Source organism: Uranotaenia lowii, chromosome 2, assembly GCF_029784155.1.
Source record: "Uranotaenia lowii strain MFRU-FL chromosome 2, ASM2978415v1, whole genome shotgun sequence".
In the NCBI taxonomy this organism is placed as follows: domain Eukaryota; kingdom Metazoa; phylum Arthropoda; class Insecta; order Diptera; family Culicidae; genus Uranotaenia; species Uranotaenia lowii.
The window spans coordinates 332,523,598-332,546,376 of NC_073692.1; the positions used below are offsets into that span (position 1 = coordinate 332,523,598).

The 22,779-nt window shown below is 39.4% G+C and overlaps 2 protein-coding genes across 2 annotated transcripts; one reads left to right on the top strand and one right to left on the bottom strand.

Annotated features, from left to right (window-relative positions):
• Window positions 1–3,907: 3,907 nt before the first annotated feature.
• On the bottom strand, window positions 3,908–4,744 carry LOC129742974 (uncharacterized). Its single transcript, XM_055734918.1, has 2 exons — window positions 4,286–4,744; window positions 3,908–4,234 (listed from the first exon to the last, which is right to left on the bottom strand). The coding sequence occupies exons 1-2, from the start codon at window positions 4,742–4,744 to the stop codon at window positions 3,908–3,910; spliced, it is 786 nt and encodes a 261-aa protein (XP_055590893.1).
• A 9,417-nt stretch (window positions 4,745–14,161) lies between these two features.
• LOC129742975 (uncharacterized) lies at window positions 14,162–22,475 on the top strand. The gene is made up of 4 exons (XM_055734919.1): window positions 14,162–14,369; window positions 14,430–19,184; window positions 22,097–22,152; window positions 22,212–22,475. The coding sequence occupies exons 1-4, from the start codon at window positions 14,162–14,164 to the stop codon at window positions 22,473–22,475; spliced, it is 5,283 nt and encodes a 1,760-aa protein (XP_055590894.1).
• Window positions 22,476–22,779: the final 304 nt, after the last annotated feature.

Consider the following 22,779-nt stretch of genomic DNA (forward strand, 5'->3'; position numbering starts at 1 on the left):
CTTAGCCGAAAAACTATAAAAGCTTGGTAATATATACCGAGCAACTGGTAGAGTTTACCGAAATACCTGTTATTATTGCCGAAATTAATTAAATTATTACCGAATATCTGTAATTATTTTCTAATAATTTGTAAAAATTACCGAAATACCGTAATTTTTTTACCGAAAAACTTTAAAAGTTCGGTAATATTTACCGGTCAATTTTACCAAACAGTCGGTAATTTTTACCGAACAATCGATAATTTTTACAAACAATCGGTGAATTTAACCGAAATATGTGTTCTGTTTTACCAAGATTTCGGTAGTTTTTACCGAAAATCTGTAGTTTCTACCAAAATGCCGGTTATGATTATCGAAAACTGTAAAATTTTCCATAATTTGTACCGAAACTCGTAAAACGTTCGGTTGTATCAGCTTATAATGAATACACAGCGTCTGAAATCACTGAACGTTTTACGGTTTTCGGTAAAAATTGTGGAAAATTTACCTGTTTTCGGTAAACATAACCGACATTTTCAAAAGACGCTTCAAGCGAAAAAGTTCAATTTTGATAGGCTCAGAATTTCGACTCGTGGCTTCCCAATCGAACGCCCAATACACCTCATTTTTATTTTATTTCATCTACAAAATGTCACAAACAGCACCCGGAACGGATCCTTGAAAATCATATTTCCAAAGAACAGCAACACAAGTTCGACGGCATAACTGGACAAAAACCTTCATTACCTCGAAGTTTTTTGATGGCGCTGGGGCAGTCAGCTGCTGGACGATTGTTGTGACTGTAAATTGAACGACTGATAAAGATACCGATTTTGGTGATGGTGAACTATTTGATACTTACCAGCAATTCGAAATAAAACACAATTATTTTTCACAATAATAAAATTCACGAGCCGGCTTCCGAAAAATGGCGATCGAGGGCTCAACCATGGTCCGAGCCTGCTTTCCCACTGCAAAGGAAAAAAAATGGCGAAGATGGCCTGATAAGTTATTGGTATTCCACTCGCGTACATGAAAAAACTCGAGACGATTATTTACGATTGCAAGAGTGAGAAGGGAGACTCGGAATAAATTAACTGTCATCAAATGTCAAACAAATTTTGAAGCTTTTGTCTTGCTCAGCGATGCTGTTTTCAGTTATACTTTACAGTTTTCGGCGATTTTTTACCGAAAATGAACTGCGAAGAGATTTGTTTACAAATAAATTAACGAGCTTCGATAAATCGAAAACAGATTAACGAGGTTCGGTGGAAACTAGACGTCAGATTGATCAATTACCGAAAATTTCCATTTACAGAACTATTTCTGTAAAATAAATTACCGAACTCGGTAATTTTCATTTACTGTGCACGCTTTTTGTCATCTCTGTGGTATAGCTTCAGACTTTAAGAAGTAAATTTATGAGGAAAAAAATGTTTTGAATTAAAAAAATAGGTTTTTCACCGTTTATAGCGAAAAATTAGGTCTCCCGGAAAATTTAAATTATGCTAATAAAATATTTTAGTCAATAAATTTCGATAAAGATTCAACGTCGAACGCTTAGAAGAGAGTGATTTCCAAAAGAAAAATAACTTTCCAGAAGACTTTCGACTGAAGAGAAATACACGCTAACTTTTGGCTACCCCTTAAAGGCGTAAAATTGACCCGTTATTGAGAACCTCCACTATCTGTCAAATGAAGGGTCATTTTAAAGGATCAATATTACCCCTTATTTCGAAAAGCTCGAGTCCGCTTCAAAGGGGTAGTTTTAGATGTAACATTGAAAGCGTTATTATTTATCCGGTGAATTGTGATTGATGCGAAAGATTGTAAGTATTTTATGATGTATTTATTTTGTTCCTTTTGTTCGATTTTAATTATTCATGTTATTTTTTCAGAACTGCACAGTTCCGGATGAGGGCGGAGAAAAATTTTAAGCCGATGGACGAAACCGGAACCGCAGTGGATTAACATAATGGTAAAAAAAATGATGAATAAATTTTGCTATTGTCATATTTCAATAAACCAAATCAAAAATGATATTTTGTTGTCGTTAATTCCCCAGCAAACATATTTCCCATAAGGAGCTCCTGAAGTTTCCACCATATGAAAGCGTCTCAAATAAGGGGTGATTTTCATCCGGTATGAGCGTTTGGAATAAGGGGTAATTTTGACCCGCTACAAACGTTATGAAGCTGAGTACCCCTTAAGGGGTACAGCGACTATATCCTTGAAAAGGAGTTCTCCCAGTCTTATTGAATAACGGGTCAAAAGTATTCGTTAAGGGGTAGCCAAAAGTTAGCGTGTAGTACATTTTTTTTTTAAATTACAAAGGTCTAGACAAATTTTTGATTTTTAATAAAAAAAAGCAAAAAAATGATGTCTCTGTTTGGAAGAACAAATGTTTGCAAAAAAGTTAAAATAATACAACAAATTTCCATATAAACTAACTGAGATTTAGTGATGTATGTACCTTATAAGTATCAGCTCATATTTAGTGGTATGAATAAGGTTTAGCAATTGCTTCGGTAGCTTTTACTTAGCTCGAAATCAATCAAAGCAAAAGTCCAAAGCATTTGCTTAGTTTGGTATGAATAAACATTTGCTTAGCGGATGTGTACTAAAGTCTTAGAACATAGCTTTTGCTTCGAAAAATAGAGCTATCCAACCAGCAGAATCTGAAGTTTTCTAAAGTAAAATGAAAGAAGACGATCAGAAAATTGAAAAGTACGGCTAAAGTAGCCTTGAAGTCGACGAAGCGGGTGGTGGGTGTAAGAACGACCGGATTTTTTTTGTTAATGCGTGCTCGTATGTTGATGTTTAAAGAAAAATGAATACATATTCGAATATTGTCAAACAAAAAATGGCCTAACTTTAATATTTATCATAAGCTCTCCCACATGTATTCGGATCGGGATAATCCGATGTATAAAAAATATAGGCAATAGACGCGCATTTTAATTTAGATTTATTTTTTAATCTTAGGATTAAAAAAAATTATATAAAAATGAGAGATCTGTATAATGTTTTAAATTATTACAATTTATTTCTTACTTTGAGCCAATTGGGACTTCTTCCACTATAGCCGGATTTTTTTTAATTTGAAATATTTACTAATTGATTTGTTTATTGTCATCTTAGACGAATGATTTTATACAACGACAGGAATATGAAAAAAGTTGGGTTATCGCTTCGATTTTGAAGTGTTTTGAAGTGAAATATTGCTAATTTGATAAGTTCTTGACGTTGTTAAAGAATTTTTTATTGGAAAAGTCTGCTACCGAGCATGCTTAGAAAATAAAGCAATTGCTATGAGATTTGTCGAGCAATTGCTTCAGATTTGAGCTTTATTCATACCAAACAGCTTGTTCTAAAAGTAAAAGCTCCTGACTGAGAAAACAGCTGTCAAAAAAAAATTTATTCATAACAACCGAAGCAATTGCTTTAAGCGACTGCTCGACTGCTCGATTCAGTTTAGCAAAAGCAATTACTAATTTTTTTTCATACCACCCATTGTCTGCATTTCATTTGAAAAAATCGTGTTAAATTTTCTTTCAAATATTTCAAATAAACAATACCTACACGAATTCGTTTTTTCTTTCCTTTTTAAGTTTATAATCGTAAAAATTAGTAATCATAAAAGAATGACGTTCAATTTTAATACTTCACTATAACATGAAGCTTTACAAATTGTTAGTGATTGATATTTTGAGTGCGGCCCGCCTGTTTTATTAGTCAATGAAAATACATGGATTTATATTTAACAAGATAGCATAAGAACTTTATTGCACGACTTAACCGTATGGCTGTACTTTTAAGACTGCCCGTTGTACTCTACACGTTCAATCGAGATTCTACACATTGTTCTCTACACTGCTAACGAGGGGCACTTCAATAATGCAACATCTTTCCCCTTTCAAAATTTTACTTAATACTCTAATTCGTAGTCCTTGAGTTTAGACGGAATTCTATGCTCTCTTTTCGGACGAGAGGTTACGCTGACTCTGATAGGTGAGTTGATAATCGATGAACTCGGTATCGGTGACACACTCGATGATTCTCGATGATGATGGTCGATGATTGTAGTAGGCGGCGATTCATGTTGAAGATTGTTGTTGTTGTTGTTGTTGTTGTTGGGCGATGGACAGCTGATTGGAAAATTAATTGGTGCCAACGACGGGAACGGTGTTTTTTGTTCTTTCTCCTCCGGAATTGTATTTGCTGGTGCTGAGCGGCAGGGCGACGTTTCGGGTTCCTTACGCGGTTTCAAATTCACCAAACTTCAGCGGTAATCTTTTCCACCAACGTTGACAAGGTATGAGCGTTCGTTCAGCTGGGAGGATACTGTTCCAGGTGTCCACTGTTTCGAGGCTTCCGGATTCAACTGCACATATACTGGCGATCCACTCTGAAGACCTGGTAAGTTTCGGCTTCGTTTGTCGTACTGCTTCTTGTAACACTTTCTGTTCTGTTCGATAGATTCTGGAACATTTTCTACCACCTTCGGAAGCAGATTAGCAGCCGCAGTTGGTACCGAGCATCGCGTTGATCTTGAGAACAGTCGAGCTGCCGGACTGGAACCAATCTTGTTCGGAATATTCCGCCAATGTAGGAGAGCAAACCAGTAATCGGAACCTGTTTCATCTGCTTTCCTAATCAGACGTTTGGCAATTTTGACTGCAGCTTCCGCCTTGCCATTAGCTTGCTGGTGATGAGGTGAGGAAGTTACGTGTTCAAAATCCCAGTCCTTGGCGAATTGAATCATTTTGCGGCTTACAAAATGAGTACCGTTGTCGGTTATCACACGTTGCGGCTTTCCATGACGAGCGAAGTTTTTTCGACAGGCGGCAATTACCGATTCGGGAGTCAAATCATTTAAAATATCAAGCTCGAAAAAGTCGGAATAGTGATCGACAGTGACCAACCACTTACACTTGTTGCCGCGGTACTCCAAGAAGAAAACACCCGCATAAATAAGGATTGTAACCTAACGTTCTCCGTAATAATCGTGAATCGATTTGATGTAGTGTAGCAAAGATGTTTAGTAAACAATTATTCAAACTGTAAAATACATTGGTTAAATCGTCAATTCCGAATCGACAGTATTTTTAATATGTCGTTAGGTTATGTAACCGTTAAAAACTGTTAAAACACTTGTATGGGAGAACTGTTCTACAAGTAGTTCAGCTAAGGTCCAAAAACCAATTCAGGAAAACATTTTAAGATCATCTAACTTTAATCGTTATAGTTATTTTTGACGATCTCTTACACTTGAACGTTTACGTTATTAGTTCTGTAACGATTTAACTTTACTTCATTCCAACCAAAAGCAGACCGTTTTAGGAACTGTTCGTGAAAAGAGCACGCACACATACGCAAAAAAAAAATTAATGCATATTGGAAATTTTCCGGATAAGAATAAAAAAATCTTTGAAATTTCACCATTTTATTGAATTAATTTTTACTTAATAATTACCAACTTATTACTCGTCCCAGCTTTTCTTTTTTGTTCTATCAGCATGCCCTGTAGAACCTTCCGGTGCCATCCGGATTATTGAGCTTTCCGTCGACATCGATGAAATCGTCGAATTGAAGAGCAATCTATTTCCACCACGCATAATGTGTCCGAAAAGTCCCAAAATTCAATCATATGAGGCAAACCATGGCTCGGAGTTGTGGGAGTTCCGGAAGCATAACCTACAACATAAAAAATGGAATCATCAGATTTGTTTCGATAAAAAATTTTACTTTCACTTACCTGGTACAAAAAAGATGGTTTGGGGGTTTGGCATTCTTTCTTTTACATTCCAATGGCCGGGAGGGCTGATTGCACCTGGTTCAGCACGAAGGATCGAATTTCCGCGGTGATTGTTATGCCAAAAAAAAAATTCACGGGGCAGCAGCAAAACAAATGAAAGGGCCGTTTGCTCCAGTGGTGCCAGATTCAATGTTTAATCAATATTTGTTCAGATATTGAGATGCGTAATTTCAATGTAAATTTTTTCAGATGTTCAAGATGAAAATGCGTAGAAACTCAAGAAAGTTATGAAAAAATGAATCAGTTATTAATCGTAATTACGTCCAGATGGATTCGCACATAATTAACTTGCATAATGTCGTCACTCAGATCGTTTTAAAAGCATCGCGCAAAACTATAGCTAAACCTCGTTTATTATAATTTTCTTCCAAATTCAATTATTGTCTTTGAAGCCCTCTAGAGTCGAATAAGAACTTATAAAAATTGAAAGATATTTTCATCAATTTGTATTGATTTTTGTGCAAACTATCTGGTATCCCTGACCGGCGTTTCATTCATTTTTTACGCAAGTTTGACAGAAGGAAAGAACGGTATGGGTAACGGTGCGAGATCAATTTTACGATTAAAGAAAATTTGGAGGAAATCGTTCATACCATTTTATCACCATTCCAGATACCATCACTCTTTCACATGGTCGTCCATGTATCGTTCTTATCGTTGTAGAAGTAACGTTTGATAGAACAGCTGCGTTTACAGAAACAATTACTATTTCTAAAGCCGTAAATGTATAGTTTAGACTGTTTGAGATACAGTTTTTTAGTATGCGGGCATCCATTGACACAAGTTGAAATGGGTATATCGGAATGCTGTGGCTCTGCATTGGCGGATTCTGCTGGGACGTCGCAAATTTAGCACAAATTTCACAACGATGGACGGCATTTTTAATTTGCGAACTCATGCCTGGCCAGAAAAGATTGGCTCTGGCAATTTGCAAAGTTGCTTCAATTCCGTTGTGGCTGGTGTGACACTTGTCTATCATGGCGGGACGAAGCATGTACGGAACAACGATACGGTCATTACGAAAGATGAGGCCGCCTTGTGCTGATAATTCAGCACGGTGATTGTAGTAGATTTTTACACTGTCAGGTACTCGATCAATGCTGGAAGGCCAACCCTGTTGGATGAAGGTTGCGATCTGCTGTAGCGTTTTATCTTTTAAAGATTCTTCGATGATTTCATTTAATACGGTATCCGAAATACTCAGAAAAATCTTGGGGTCAACCGTCTCTAAAACTTGGAATATTCGGTAGATGTTTTGCTTTTGGTAATTAATTACACTGTCCTTATCGTCGAACGGGGCTCGAGAGAGAGCATCGGCTACAACTTTCTCTTTTCCGGTAACGTATTCCAAAACCAAATTGTATCGTTGAAGATTCAGAAGCATGTGTTGCAGTCTTTTTGGCGCTGATAACAAAGGCTTTCGGAATACATTCAAAAGCGGTTTGTGATCTGTTTTAACGGTGGTTTTCGGGTTTCCCACGACAAGCTGATCAAATCGGGCACAAGCAAACACTATTGCCAACAACTCCTTCTCGATTTGAGCATAATTGCGCTCCGTCGATGTAAGTGTACGAGAAGCATATCCAATTACTCCATTATTTTGGAATAATGCCACACCTAGTCCGAAACAACTGGCATCGCATTCAATGACTAATGGTTTGTTGACATCGTAGTACCGTAGAGTTTTAATATCAGATACTAACGCCTTGACTCATTGAAATTCATCGTTTTCCACGGAAGTCCATTGCCATTGATGATCATTTAAAATCAGTTTCCTCAGATGGGTAAGATTCAAACTGAGATTTCGGATGTAACGGCTTAGATAGTTAACCATCCCGATGAACCTATGGACTTCCTTTTGGTTGGTAGGTGTTGGGAAGTTTCGAATAGTGACAATTTTTGACTCATCAGGTTGCAAGCCGCTGTCGGTAAGTACATGTCCAAAAAATCGAACTGATGTCTGGCAAAGTTTCAGTTTGTCTTTGTTAAGTCGAACGCAATTTTTATTTAAACAACACAAGAGATTTTTTAACGATGAGTTGTGATCTATCAGCGCTTCCTCCAGACTTTCACCTGCTCCGTAGACGAGAATATCGTCGGCAAGACTTTCAACCCCCTTTAAGCCTTGGATGATTTCTTGCAGCTTCATCCTGAAGATTTCGGGTGCCGGTGCGATACCGAAAGGCATTCTCAACCAACGATATCTGCCGAACGGTGTCCAAAAAGTTGTAAGCTTACTACTGGGCTCATCTAGGGTGACGTGCCAAAATCCTTTCTTGGTATCCATCGTTGAAAATACCTTGGCCTTTCCAAGGTCTGGGAGAATTTCGTCGAGAGTGTTGAACTGAAGGTGTGGACGCTTTAGTGATTTATTAAGGTGAATAGGGTCTAAACAAATACGGATACCCTGATTTTCACCACCTCGTTGTACAACCACAATATTACTAACCCACTCAGTATGCTGCGGTTCTTTGACAATAATTCCATCTTTTTCAAGAGCCTTCAATTCAAAGTTTTCCTCGGATAGCGATTGGTACTCTTCGGGGTGGTTGAATGGACGGTGACACGGTGTTGTCCACTTCAAGCGAAACTGTTCCTGGGAACTGGCCGTAACCCGAGAATAGCGATTCGTGCTCCTGGAGAATTTTTTCGGCTTTTATTCTGTACACATGAAGCAGCTTCTCCTTTTCACTGGGTGATGATGAATGGCTCAGGCTCACGGCATTACAAAACTTAATGAATCCCAAGACCTTTGATGCTTTTGCAGAGAGAAGTGGACGGTGGTCCACATCGACCACTTGGAGAACTAGGCAATAACGACGATTTGATCTTCGGCAGGGAATTTTCACTTGACCCAAGACTTTTATAGGATTTCCCCCAAAGCTTTGAAGGCGGTATGATGATGGTAACAGGGATGGAGCTTCACCATTATTTAACTTCAACAGCCACTTGTACCCAATTAAACTGGTATTTGCTCCCGTATCAATTTCACACACTACTGAAGACCAGGAGTTGGAGAACTTGAGATCAAGTTCGGCAAGCACACTCCCACCCTTTTCTGAGTGATCGTAAATTTTCCCGATTTCGTATTCACACTCACTTTCTTCAGACGATGCATCGTTAGGGGACGACAGCTGGGAATCGGTTTCACTGGATTCTTCACGAATTTCTTTCACTTTTTTCGATCGCCTTCTTGAACTATGCTTCGACTTACACACTTTTTTAAAATGGTTTTTTTCCGTTGCAGCGTTTGCAACGTTTTCCTAGAGCTGGACATATACCCTTGATGAATTCATGTCGATCTCCACAAAACTTGCACAAATTTGCTTTCTGGAACCGGGTTTTATCCACTTTGTTAACTTCTGCATGCGTTGTCGTAGCATTTAGATCCTTAGCACGTTGAATAGTGATTTCCTCTGCTCTGCAAATATCGATGGCCTTTTCTCTGGTGATATCCGGCATGATAATCATCTTGGTGCGTAGGTGGGACCACTTGTTGGAAGTAACTATTTTGAACGTGATCAACTCTTCCTCCAAGTCTCGCAGTCGCGCCATTTTAGCCAAAATTTTCAAGCGTGTTGTGAAATCATCAATGCTTTCGTCAAGTTGCTGTTCAGATGTAAAAAAATCCAATCTGTCTAGAAGGATGTTTCGTTTGGCCACAACTTTGGCCTTGATCGCTTGTAGGGCAATTTCAGGATTTGCTCTTTGCTCCACGGTAAGTTCAAAATTAAAAAATTTCTTGCGGGCAGGTTCGCAAGCAAGCGCTCACCTTTTGAGGATTATCCGCATCCGGCCAACGGTCCATTCCTATAGCTTTGGCGTAGTCATTCCAGCTTTTCTCGAAGAACTCGAAGTTAACCTCCATGTCGCCAACCAGAGATAGCGGCGAAGGTTGAGGAACCGATACATTTGCAGCACATGGCTGCGATGGGGCCACTGGAACTGGATTCGACTGAGATGCCGGGCGCTTGTTGATACCTTGCAGCAATTGACTAAACATTTGCGCTTGTTGGTCCATAAAGAATTTGAACTGGTTTGCATCCATTTTGATGAGGATGAAATTCACTTTTCCAACAGAAAACAAAATGGCCGCTGTCTTCCGACACGACTTTGCTATTAGCACTTTTGTTTTAAAGTTCCGATTTTTTTCACTGTTCCGCGATATAATTATGACGACGGAAAACTAGAAGCTCGCGTCAGCTTCTGACACCATGTTTTATTAGTCAATGAAAATACATGGATTTATATTTAACAAGATAGCATAAGAACTTTATTGCACGACTTAACCGTATGGCTGTACTTTTAAGACTGCCCGTTGTACTCTACACGTTCAATCGAGATTCTACACATTGTTCTCTACACTGCTAACGAGGGGCACTTCAATAATGCAACACCGCCGAATGGATTTTAAATTCAAATTGGTCCGTTGGTTCAAAAGGTTGCTCACCGATGGTTTAGATGTTTGTTTCCTGTCAGCCATCAAAATCCTTAAACTATATAAATTGAAAACGAAGGAAAGTTTGTCTCGATTTTCCCATTGAGGTTAAGGTGCGCGGGTTGTTAGTTGATGCTTTGGATGTATAATTGCAAAAATGTTTTGAAAATTTCATCTTTTTTTATTTATATTTTTAAGTCATTTGGCATTGTTTCTTTGGTCCCCACTAGTTGATTTTGATTGATCAAAAATCGAAATTTTGGGCTCTTTGAGGAACATTCAAATCAAGTACGATTGAGATTTTTGGTCCAATCTACAAAATGTATATGGTCAGTTTTAGAAATTCGGCAGAAGTAAAGGTTTATGTCGAATTTCGAAAATTATATTGATGCATGGGTTTGAATTTTCTGATTTAACATGTCATGATGACGAACATTACGATTTGTGACATGGGGGAAGGAGGGTTTATGCTCAGGTATGCATTGACGCCACTTTTTCAAGATCTGAAATGATGAGTAACCGTGAGCTGACTTTGGTTTGCTAATTATTCCACTGCCCCTACTCGCATAACAGTCTCATATGAAAAAACGAGCAAGCGAGAAAAGAATTTTAAAAACTATATGATTATTTCATTTTATTAAAAGTTATTTTGAATTTTTTTTTGCCAATTTTTAATCAAGAACTAAAAAGGCTATTTTTTAGAAGTTATTCAATTTAGAAGTTTCAATAATTTTTTTAAAATAAACAAATAGCAAAGGCTCGTTACTCTTTGATCTATAAATACTTTTTGAGAGTACTTAAAATTCGTAATTAAAGTTTAAATTCATTCAACTACACTGCCGCTCTAAGCAAGATTGTCCCATGTGGAAAAACGTGCAAACGAGAAAAACGCGATTGAAATATCAGCTATATTTCCAATTTTTCTCTCAAACTAAAAATTCACCGACAGTCTTTTCGTAGTGAACAGTTGAAGTTAATCATTTTACAATGTTTTCTGCCAAAAAAAAATACATTTCCTACAAAAAAAACAGCAAATTAGTGCCAAAAATGCTCCGTGTGACACTTTTGCGTAGAATCAGAACGCATGCCGATGCTAGTTCTACGAAAAACTGTCACACGGCTACAATTTTTCTATCATTTTAAAAGCTTGCGTAGTTTATTTTTTTACCAAAAACTCATGCTGAACCGTAATTTAAGAAATACGTTCCTTTTTGTTTATAAAAATGTATAGTTGAGTATGGATCATGTAAGTAGTGCCTACCGAAAAGTGTTTAGTGAAAATTTCTCTGAATAAAACACTCAAGGTTTCTCGCTCCTCCTCTGCCCTCTATTTCAGTGTTCTTTTCAGTGAATAACATTAAATTCAACAGTTTGAAATCATCTTAAGACAATTTTTTGATAAAGTTTGCATTTTTCATAGAATTTTCTCTAGGTGTAACATTCTTGCGTAGAACTATCAACATAGAGACAACCACCTTGATGAAAATTTCGTATAAGTTCAGAACAAAGTATACTTGTTTGTGTTTTTATTCGAAAGTTAACACTAAAAGAGACCGTTTCCAACAAAAAAGTGAAAATGACCCAAAAGTCACATGGGACATTCTTGCGCAGAACGGCAGTACAGACTTTTAGATTATTTTATTTAATCAACAGTTGAAGCTGAATATTTTTTGAAGAGGAACAATAATTATTTTTGTTTCTTGTTTAGTTATAAGAAAAGTGCTCGAAAATTATTTGTAACGCTTGTGTTTGATCCTTCGTTTTTAGTACTAAGCAATCGTTACCCAAGCAACCAAAAGTCGCGTTTTTACTTAAAGATGAAACTCCGAAGTTCACATTTGGCTGAAAAAATGTTTTACGGGAACTTCAGGTGACTCTTGTCGCGTAAAAGTTACTCAGGAACTTCCATCGCCCTTTGAAAGGTTAAACTATCGATAACGGAACTTCTAAGCGCTTTTAATGGAACTTCTTTCAAGAAGGTCGATAATGTTCGCGTAACATTCCAAAACGCACCATTAAGATACTTGAAGGTGTTTTAAAGAACCTATATGCGAAATCTAAGCGACATGTCAAAAATGTTTTTCAAGAAGGTCGATAACGTTCGCGTAACATTCTAAAGCGCACCATTAAGATACTTGAAGGTGTTTTGAAGAATCTATATGGGAATTCTAAGCGACATGTCAAAAATGTTTTTCAAGAAGGTCGATAACGTTCGCGTAACATTCTAAAGCGCACCATTAAGATACTTGAAGGTGTTTTGAAGAATCTATATGGGAATTCTAAGCGACATGTCAAAAATGTTTTTCAAGAAGGTCGATAACGTTCGCGTAACATTCTAAAGCGCACCATTAAGATACTTGAAGGTGTTTTAAAGAACCTATATGGGAATTCTAAGCGACATGTCAAAAATGTCTGTCAATTTCTTGCCATGGTATTTGTTTTGTTTATATCTGTACTGATATTTACTAATGGAATTCAAGATTTTTTCGAATTTTTCTTATAAATGTTAAATCAGATATTCGAATAAATTTTTGATGATGCGAATTTTTGTTATGATTCATATTGTGTACTGAAAGTCCTTTGAACGAAATAAGGTACCTTCTATTGACCAACCCACTCAATCATCTCAAATGACATTAAGTTTAAATACTAATCATTACAGTGGCAATTAATTATTGCTGGTTTGGTCGAGAGGCTGGTGAGTTTCATTGCAACCTAGAGAGCAGCGGTTCAATTCTCTAGGCGTGTAAGCAGCTTTTGTAATCAAAACAATATAATTAAAATCAATGAGATAGACCATGATAGACCGGCAACCTAGCAATCTGACATGTGGTTGTCAGAGCAATCTGTCAATCGGATTTTTTTTTCGGCGCGTAGAAGTTTCTTGACATTCTCTTAGAAGCTGAATAGCGTTCTCTACAGCCACTTAACGAACTTGAAAGTAGCTTTAAGAACTTAAATTTTGGGCTGATTAGCATTCTCTTCAGACACAAACGATAGCTGATTAAGCTTCTATGGAACCTTTTTAAGGGAATTCTGGTTGCTTGGGTAATGTCATGTTTTGCCTGTAAAGTTACTTTCTTGAGAGCTTTTTAACTTTCCTCAATATAGTCTCTTCGCAAATTCCAACCGAGCAAGTTACTTCTCTCCTGTTTTAATAAAGTGGTTCAATCAATAAAAGTGTCCTCAGTTTTCATCAAATTGTGACCGTTTATGTAAAAATTGACTTTGTGAAATCGAAGAATTGAGAAATTTCGGCTAGCCACCAACCTGACCTTACATTTTTTGGTGCCGTGACCAGGATTGGTGGCGCCATTTCTCCAAGCGAAGCTTTCTCATCATCTTCGCGCCATTTCGTGTCGCTGTACAAATAAAAGAAGCTGCGAACAAAGGTGTTCGATTGAATTGATCAAGGCCTATTCAATTTGTGACGCGGTTAGTACCTGTCCAATAATTTGGCGCAATTCATCAGGTACCCTTAAGAGATTATCTTTTTTACATCCACACCGAGGAATCCACCTAGACGACCACACGATCCACAAAACTCACTCCCATCCGAAGGACCTAAATGTAGCTGCTGTTTCCGAATTGTATTTACAAGGCCTAATCAAGCCTTGGTACAGGTTAGTACCATTCCATTAAGCTACCGTTTCGAAATCAGGGCTACCTGGTCTTCCTTTCTTAGGAACTTCCCACTTACTTGGCCATACACATTGAGGAAATCACCTAGTCGTCCACCAGTAAACCATCACCACCTTACGCAGGCCTATCAGCATCACCACCTTACCAAGCAAATTTACAAGGCATTTTCAAGCCTTGGTACAGGTTAGTACCAGTCCAATCGTTTATCGAGTCAAAATCAGGCCTACCTGGTCTTCCTTTCGCAGAATCATCCTTCATTATCCTCGCACCACCGTACATCAGCAATGGACGACGCTAAGAAGATCGATTTGCTGCTCATACGGCGTGATACCTTGCTGGCTCAGCTAGATCGGGCCGAAAAGTTCATCGAAAACTATATCATCGAACGGGATTCGCTCGAGGTACCCATTAGGTTGCAAAACATCGACGTCCTATGGAATAACTTGGAAGCAGTTCAAATCGAGCTGGAGGCGCTACAGACAACTGGTGAAGGTAAAGTGGTAAATTTAAATTGCCGTGAATCATTTGAGCCTAGGTTGTTCCGAATTAAAGGTAATTTAACGTCAATGTTGCCTCCTCCCATCTCTATGAGCCGCAGCCCTGATCACTCGATCAATTGTCCACCATCCACTTTGCAAGGCCTCCGTTTGCCTACGATCTCCTTGCCTGAATTTAACGGTGATTATAATCAATGGCTGAGTTTCCATGACACTTTCCTCGCTCTGATACACAACAATCGTGATCTTCCTTCAGTTCAGAAATTCCACTACCTGCGGGCATCACTGAAAGAAGAAGCCTACCAACTAATTGAGTCAATCCACATCAGCTCTGATAACTATGAAATCGCCTGGCAATCACTGATAAGTAGGTACTCTAACGAATATCTTCTGAAGAAACGTCATCTTCAGGCTCTTCTCGACATCCCTAGGATGGGAAAGGAAACGGCAGCTTCACTTCATACTACCGTTGATGAATTTGAAAGACATGTCAAAATACTAGCACAAATGAAAGAGCCCGTTGATTCCTGGAGTACCATACTTGAACATCTTTTGTGTACGCGATTACACGACGAAACTTTGAAGCTGTGGGAGGATCATGCTGCTAATGTTGCCGATCAAAGTTTCAACTGCCTTCTAGGATTTCTTCATAAGAGAGTGCGCGTATTGGAATCGATTTCAGTCAATCATAACACACATCCCCAACCTACTGCTGCCAACTCAACCGATAATAGTCATCGAAGAGCTCAACCATTTAGATTTTCCACTCATTCCACGACTGCTGAAGCCCGTTATTCGAAATGCTATGCTTGTGAGGGAACTCATCCGTTAATCCATTGTCCCACGTTCGAGGCCCTTGGTCTGCAAGAAAGAATCCAAATTGTCAGTTCCAAGGGATTATGCTTTAATTGTTTTCGTCACGACCATCTGGCGAGAAATTGTAGCTCCGCCTATCGCTGTAGATTGTGCCAAAGACTCCACCATACCATGCTCCATCCCGAAACGAACCCAAATGTACAGGTATCCCAACGTCAACCACATTCGAATCGCCCTAATGCATCAGTGCACTTTACCCAAGCGGAAGCAACCGGTCCATTATTTGAACAGGAATCTCTACACACGATGATGAATATTTCCAATTCTCCTCCTAGAAAATTGATGAGTAGTAATGTCAACACAGAAGCATGCTGCATGCTTATGCCAACCGTTATTCTTAAAATCGTTGATGCTTTTGGAAAGGAACACTTCGCACGTGCTCTGTTAGATTCTGCTTCACAGCCAAATTTGATTTCTGACCAACTAGCCCAGCTATTGCGGCTGCCTCGAATCAGAACTGACGTCATTATTCATGGCATCGGCCCAAAAGCCCAGAGAACTACCGAATCTGTATCAACGGAGATTCGTTCTAGGAACAACTCCTTCATCAGAACTGTTAATTTTCTCGTACTCAAAAAACTTACCGTACAATTACCTGCCCACACCATTAATACTGAAGGCTGGAAGATTCCTAGAAATATAACATTCGCAGATCCAACTTTTGACCTCGCCGGCAAAATCGACATGATTATTGGTCTGGAACATTTCTTCCATTGCTTCAACTCCGCCCAACGTATTTCCTTATCTGAAAATTTGCCGCAGCTTGTTGATAGCGTTTTTGGTTGGCTTGTTACTGGAGGAAAACACACAGATGAAACGAATTCTACTTCTTGTACGGTAGTTGCTATTTCTTTAGTTAGCCTACAAGACAAATTAGAAAAGTTTTGGAAATTAGAAGAGCTGCCGGAAAGAATGGATTGGTCATTCGATGAATGCCAGTGCGAAGCTCACTTCAGAAGCACAGTGAATAGAACAAAGACCGGAAGATATGTCGTACGTTATCCGAAGAAAAGCTCGTTCGACGATCTGATGGGCGAAACGAAAACCGCTGCTCTGCGAAGATTTCAACTATTGGAGCAAAAACTAGAAAAAAACCCAAAACTAAAAATTGAATATCATGCGTTTATGGAAGAGTATCTGCGTCTTGGACACATGAAAGAGGTTAACGAAACACGTTCTCCAGGTCGAGTTTGTTATTTGCCGCACCACCCGGTTCTGAAAGAGTCAAGTACTACCACAAAAACGCGTGTTGTTTTCGACGGTTCGACAAAGTCGTCATCTGGTCATTCGCTAAATGATGGCCTTCTCGTTGGCCCTACTATACAGCAGGATTTGATCACTCAAGTAATCCGATTTCGCACTTTTCCTATAGCCTTGATCGCAGACATTGCCAAAATGTACAGGCAGATTCTTGTGCATCCAGACGACACTCGCATGCAAAGAATTCTTTGGCGCTTCAGCCACACTGATCCTATACGAACATACGAATTGCAGACTGTAACTTATGGGTTAGCGCCTTCAGCTTTTCTCGCAACACGCACCTTGCAGCAGCTGGCAGAAGATGAAGGCCATACTTATCCCCGCGGGAAGAATGCACTGCTAAAATGGTTTTATGTCGATGATTGTATCGGAGGTGCTGAGTCCATCGAGGATGCGATTGAGCTTCGTGACGAGCTAGACAAGTTGCTGAGCAAGGGAGGATTTCCTTTACGCAAATACACATCAAACAAAATGGAAGTCCTCAAAGATTTGAAATCCGATCAAATAGGGACCCAGTCCAACTTCGAATTCAGTCCTGAAGAAACCATCAAAACGCTTGGGATAACCTGGGAGCCGGAACCGGACACCTTTCGTTTCGATTACAATACAACTTCTCCAGAGAAAATTACGAAACGTGCCATATTATCAACCATAGCCCAGCTGTTTGATCCTCTCGGGTTAATATCTCCAGTTGTCGTACGAGCAAAAATTTTAATGCAAGATTTATGGTTGGATTCAAGTGGCTGGGATGACCAGGTTCCTCCTAGCATAGAAAAACGGTGGGAAAATTTTAAGATTCAACTTCCTCAACTCTCCAAATATCGAATACCGAGGTATGCCCTCCTTCCGCATTCCACCGTTGAACTACACACCTTTGTTGATGCCTCCGAAGCCGCATACGGAGCATGCACGTATGCTAGGTCCACTGATGCAGCTGGGAATGTCAGAATTGAGTTGCTGGCAGCGAAAAGCCGAGTTGCTCCATTGAAGAAGGTTTCCCTCCCCAGGCTCGAATTGTGCGCGGCTGTCAAAGGCGCAGAGTTATACTCGCGCATCATGCAATCCTTGGAGTTCAACCCATCTGCTTCATATTTTTGGACAGATTCGACCGTCACGCTGCAATGGCTAAAATCGCCCCCCAGTACGTGGAAGACATTCATCGCAAACCGAGTTTCTGAAATCCAGAACACAACTCACAATGCAAATTGGAATCATGTTGCTGGAAGCCAGAATCCAGCCGACATGGTATCCAGAGGTGTCTCCGTGGATAATTTTATATCTAATCAGCTGTGGAAAAAGGGACCATCGTGGTTGGCAGAACCACGAACAAGCTGGCCAATATCAGAAACATGTCCGTCCAATATGGCCGAATGTGAACGCCGAGACATGATTGTAGCTGTTATCCGCACTGAAGCTCCCGATCCGCTGTTTACAACATATCCTGTTTTAAAAACGTTAATCAGAACCACCGCTTACTGCATTCGATTTTTCAAAATACTTCAAGCAAATTTTCATAAAAGAGTGGCACCCGATATTAGTAAGCGACCATCGCTAGAGGAAATGAAGCATGCAAAATTAGCATTGATAAGGTGGGCTCAGAGGGAGGCATTCGGGAGAGAAATAGGCGATTTAAAAAAAGGCTCACAATTACCAAAGGCTTCTCAGATCAAGGCTCTTAATCCGTTCATTGATAGCGAGGGGACGATCAGGGTGGGAGGTAGGCTGAGGCATTCGGAACAGTCTTATGAATTCAAACATCCTATATTGCTTCCAAATTTCCACCCTCTTTCGAAGTTGATTGCTCAATTTTACCACTACAAACTGATTCACGGTGGCGGCCAAGTGATGCTGGCTGTGATACGCGAAAAATATTGGCCCATAAATGGACGTCGGCTGGTGAGAAATATTGTTCGAAATTGCTTCCACTGTTCCCGAGCGAATCCCGTTCCAGCACAGCAGCAAACTGGTCAGCTGCCATTCCATCGCACTGCGCCTAGCAGGCCCTTTTCAATTGCGGGAGTTGATTATGCTGGACCTTTATATTTGAAGCCGGTCCACAAACGAGCAGCACCACAGAAGGCCTATGTATGCTTGTTTTTTTGTTTTTCGACGAAAGCTGTTCATATTGAGCTGGTCAGCGATCTCACGACACCAGCCTTTCTCTCAGCACTGCGTAGATTTGTAGGGCGCCGTGGACCACCAGCTCATATCTATTCGGACAACGGGAAAAACTTCGTTGGGGCCAAGAACGAGCTCCATCAAATCTACACTATGTTGCACAGTTCTGCAGAGTCAGGACAGATCGACGAATTCTGCCTCCAGAAGGAAATCGAGTGGCATTTGAACCCTCCTAGAGCACCGCATTTCGGAGGATTGTGGGAGGCTGCAGTAAAAATTGCGAAAAGGCACCTGTACAGGCAGCTAGGAGCCAGTCGACTTTCCTTCGAAGATATGTACAGCATCCTGGTAGAAATTGAAGCAGCAATGAACTCCAGACCACTGACACCGTTGACAGAGGATCCGAATGATCTCACAGCGCTTACACCGGCACATTTTCTCATCGGCACGACGATGAATTCTGTTCCTGAGGTCGACGTTTCGCAGCTGCCAATTTCAAGGCTGGATCACTACCAACGAATGCAAAAGTTATATCAATCGTTCTGGTATCGATGGCGTACAGAATACTTACAGGAGCTTCAAAGGGACACTAAAGTTATCCAGCCTAACAACGAAATTAAACCTGGGAGACTAGTTGTTATTGTTGACGATTTTCTTCCTCCAGTCAAATGGCCTCTCGCACGCATTGTTGACATCAAACACTCTAGGCCGGTACAACCCAAAACCAAGTTGAAATGCCGCAAAATCGGATGAAACTGGCTCCCGACGAAAATGACTTCGAGGGGGTTTTCCCAAACTTGAGAATAAACGTCATTTTTGCAACTTAATTTTGGGGCATGTCATGCGGCAGGGATTTTTTTTGGGATTTTTTCATTTGATGCACCAAATATCAAAAGGGATTATAAAATTTTAGTAAAGACAATATTTTTATTCATAATTCCATTTTTAATTTTATTTTCAATAATACTTTTTTCTAAATTGACTGTCCTCGGCAGAAGTTTTCGAAAATGGTAATTCAAGAAACCCGAGCTTGATTTATCCCGGAGCAATTCTCAATGAATTCGATCGGGAATTACAGAGTTCTGCTGCCGTCATAAAGAACGGAAGTTAAAGCTTATACATTTTACTTTAAAAATCAATGGGTCTGACCTGTAGGATGCACCCGGAAGGAAAACCAGGCTGCAATCGTCACTAGCGTTGACTATCCAGTGGATAGTATCCACGGCTGCGATTGATATGCAGAACAGCCGAATTCATATGTCATGTCGAAAACTGGCGATTGGTACCGTTTAGGAACGTCACGTGTCCTCACAACCTTGAGACTTCCTAGCATAGTGCTATCCGACGCTCCCGTTTTAGTAGGTTGCTGCTGCAATTGTTCCAGATCGTCCTCCGCTTCTTTCCGGTTCCTTCCGGAAATTCGCTGGAGGCATGATAATGATAATGTTCTGGGTAGATGCTTTTTAAAAATAATCGATGAATAAACGTTTTCTGGAAATCCATAAATTAAAATGAATAAAGCATGATTAAATTTCGTCAAATTCAAAGCATTTTACCAGAGATTCTATTCGATGCGACTGACTTTGTTTTGCTTACAAGAAAAAAACTAACTGAAAATAAAGGGAAATTTTTTTGGGGTGGTCAGTTCGAGCTTCGAACTTTGATTTTGGTGTATTGACAACAGCCCAAAATCAAGAACGCCAGGCGAACTTTGTTTTGATGCGCTGGCGTTCTTATTTTTGGGTTGTTTTGATTCTGAGTGAACCGGGAGTTGACAGACTCTCACGAGTAGTCACTCTTCGCACCGCCAAGGGGTACATCACTAGGCCGATTACCAAAATCTGCCTGTTGCCGCACACGGAAAACCTGAGGAGAGACAATTCAACATCGAACGAATCTGATAATCAACTGATACAGTTCCAGCGTAATTGAATTTTGAAATTAAGAATTCCAAGGTGGCGGCGATGTTTAGTTATAAGAAAAGTGCTCGAAAATTATTTGTAACGCTTGTGTTTGATCCTTCGTTTTTAGTACTAAGCAATCGTTAATGTCATGTTTTGCCTGTAAAGTTACTTTCTTGAGAGCTTTTTAACTTTCCTCAATATAGTCTCTTCGCAAATTCCAACCGAGCAAGTTACTTCTCTCCTGTTTTAATAAAGTGGTTCAATCAATAAAAGTGTCCTCAGTTTTCATCAAATTGTGACCGTTTATGTAAAAATTGACTTTGTGAAATCGAAGAATTGAGAAATTTCGGCTAGCCACCAACCTGACCTTACATTTTTTTATATATTATTTTTAAGAAATTTGTATTTAAATTTGAACACCGGTTCGACTAGTATCGATCAAAACATTGGTTGAATGATCTGTTATTCACCGACCAAAACCAATTTCTGCCCGTCATTGAACAAACCTGTTGCTAATTTTGAATATTTTTTTACTGTGGTGACCAGGGAGGTGGCAATCTAGTTCTTCTTTCGAACAAGAATCTACTTCTTTTTTCTATCCATCGGGAGAGACGTTTATGGTGTTTTCCTCTCAAAGCAGTACGAAGCCTAAAAAGTCAAAATTTCAACCAATGAGGAATCAGAATGATTGATGTGTTAGTGTGCTATCAACCATACTTCTCTAGCATTTGACATTTAGTTCGGGTCCTTGACAGCAAAATGTCAGGTTTGTTATGGGCCCACAAAATCGTGGGCCCGTAATTTTGATGGTTGTCAAATTCAATGACAAAGGATAGGGATGCCATCTCCCTGGTGGTGACTCACCACTGCACTGAACCAAATCTGGAAATAAAATCTACTAGGTCATTCCAATAATTTTTAAAGTTAATCGCTCATATACAAAGTAATGATTTATCCTGTACAAGTTATTGGAAAATTCAATAGATTCTGCAAGTGTATTTTATCGAAGAAAAACATACTAAAAAGTATAGGAAAATCTAATGAATACCATGAGCTTAATAATCTTAATCAAATGTATTAGAAAATCCATTAATTTTCAAATGTTTATATTTGTATAGAATTTATATTTTGCATATCTGATAAATTTACTAACAATTCGCATCGACTCGACATCGAGTGATTTGTAAGGTTTGGTTTGGTAAGAAAACCCGTAAAATGGCCAAAAAAGTACTGAAAACTGTACGCACCTGTCGTGTTCTTAGCTTCTTTTACCGTCTTTGACGATCGAACTTTAAGATACGTCTGTCTTCGGTAACAGTCGCAAATAGAAGAACGAATGTGTGTTACGAAACTTGCTCCCAGTGGAGCTTTTACAACTTTCTCTCTTACTCATCCACAATTTCCTATCAATTGATTTTTTTCGTGAACGTTGCGTTTCACTCATTTTTTATAGCAAGCTTGTACTGGGTACACTGAATATAATTCATCTCTATTCTTTGCACAGTATATTATCACATCTGTATTTCGTTCAATTTTTTCACTATTTTCCTCATATTCTCCACAGCACCGAGGCCGAAAACATCGCTAGCGAACCTTCCGAATGAAAGGTTACTACAGAAGGTAAGTGGAAAAACTGTTTTATATAGCTATAATTTTAATTTTTTCTACCCCCCGTACAGCTCGCATTGGATGCGAAAAAAAACTCTACCATCCGGCCGGACAAACGCCGGAACTATTCCAGCGCCGAACGAGGTGAAAACTGGGCAGAAACGACCATGCATTCACATCATGAACAGCAGGCGGAAAAAACATCACTCGTCCAGTTCCTCAATCATGATTGCGAAAACATAATCACAACATTCCGAAGGCTGGAGCAAGAGATCAACACCACAGAAGCAGCTACCAGGAGCCAGTTTTTTTCACCGACGGTGGAAGCGCACTAAGCCGTCGATGATCGTATCACCATCGCCACCACCAGCGGCAACAGCAGCACCACCAGCGACAACAGCAGCACCACCAAATCCAAAAGCAGATATCCGCCGGAAACGTTTCTCGCATCGCATCACCCCACCTGCTGTAAGTTATTGTCATTTTTTCTTCTCCCACGGTGTAAGTGTATAGGAGATATAAATAAAATTAATGCTTCAAGCCCAGATGTTTTATTTTTCATAACAAATCCATTTAAAAATCGCAAGTAGAATGAAATACATTCATTTCATTGTCTAGAATAATCATTTTTACCAAATT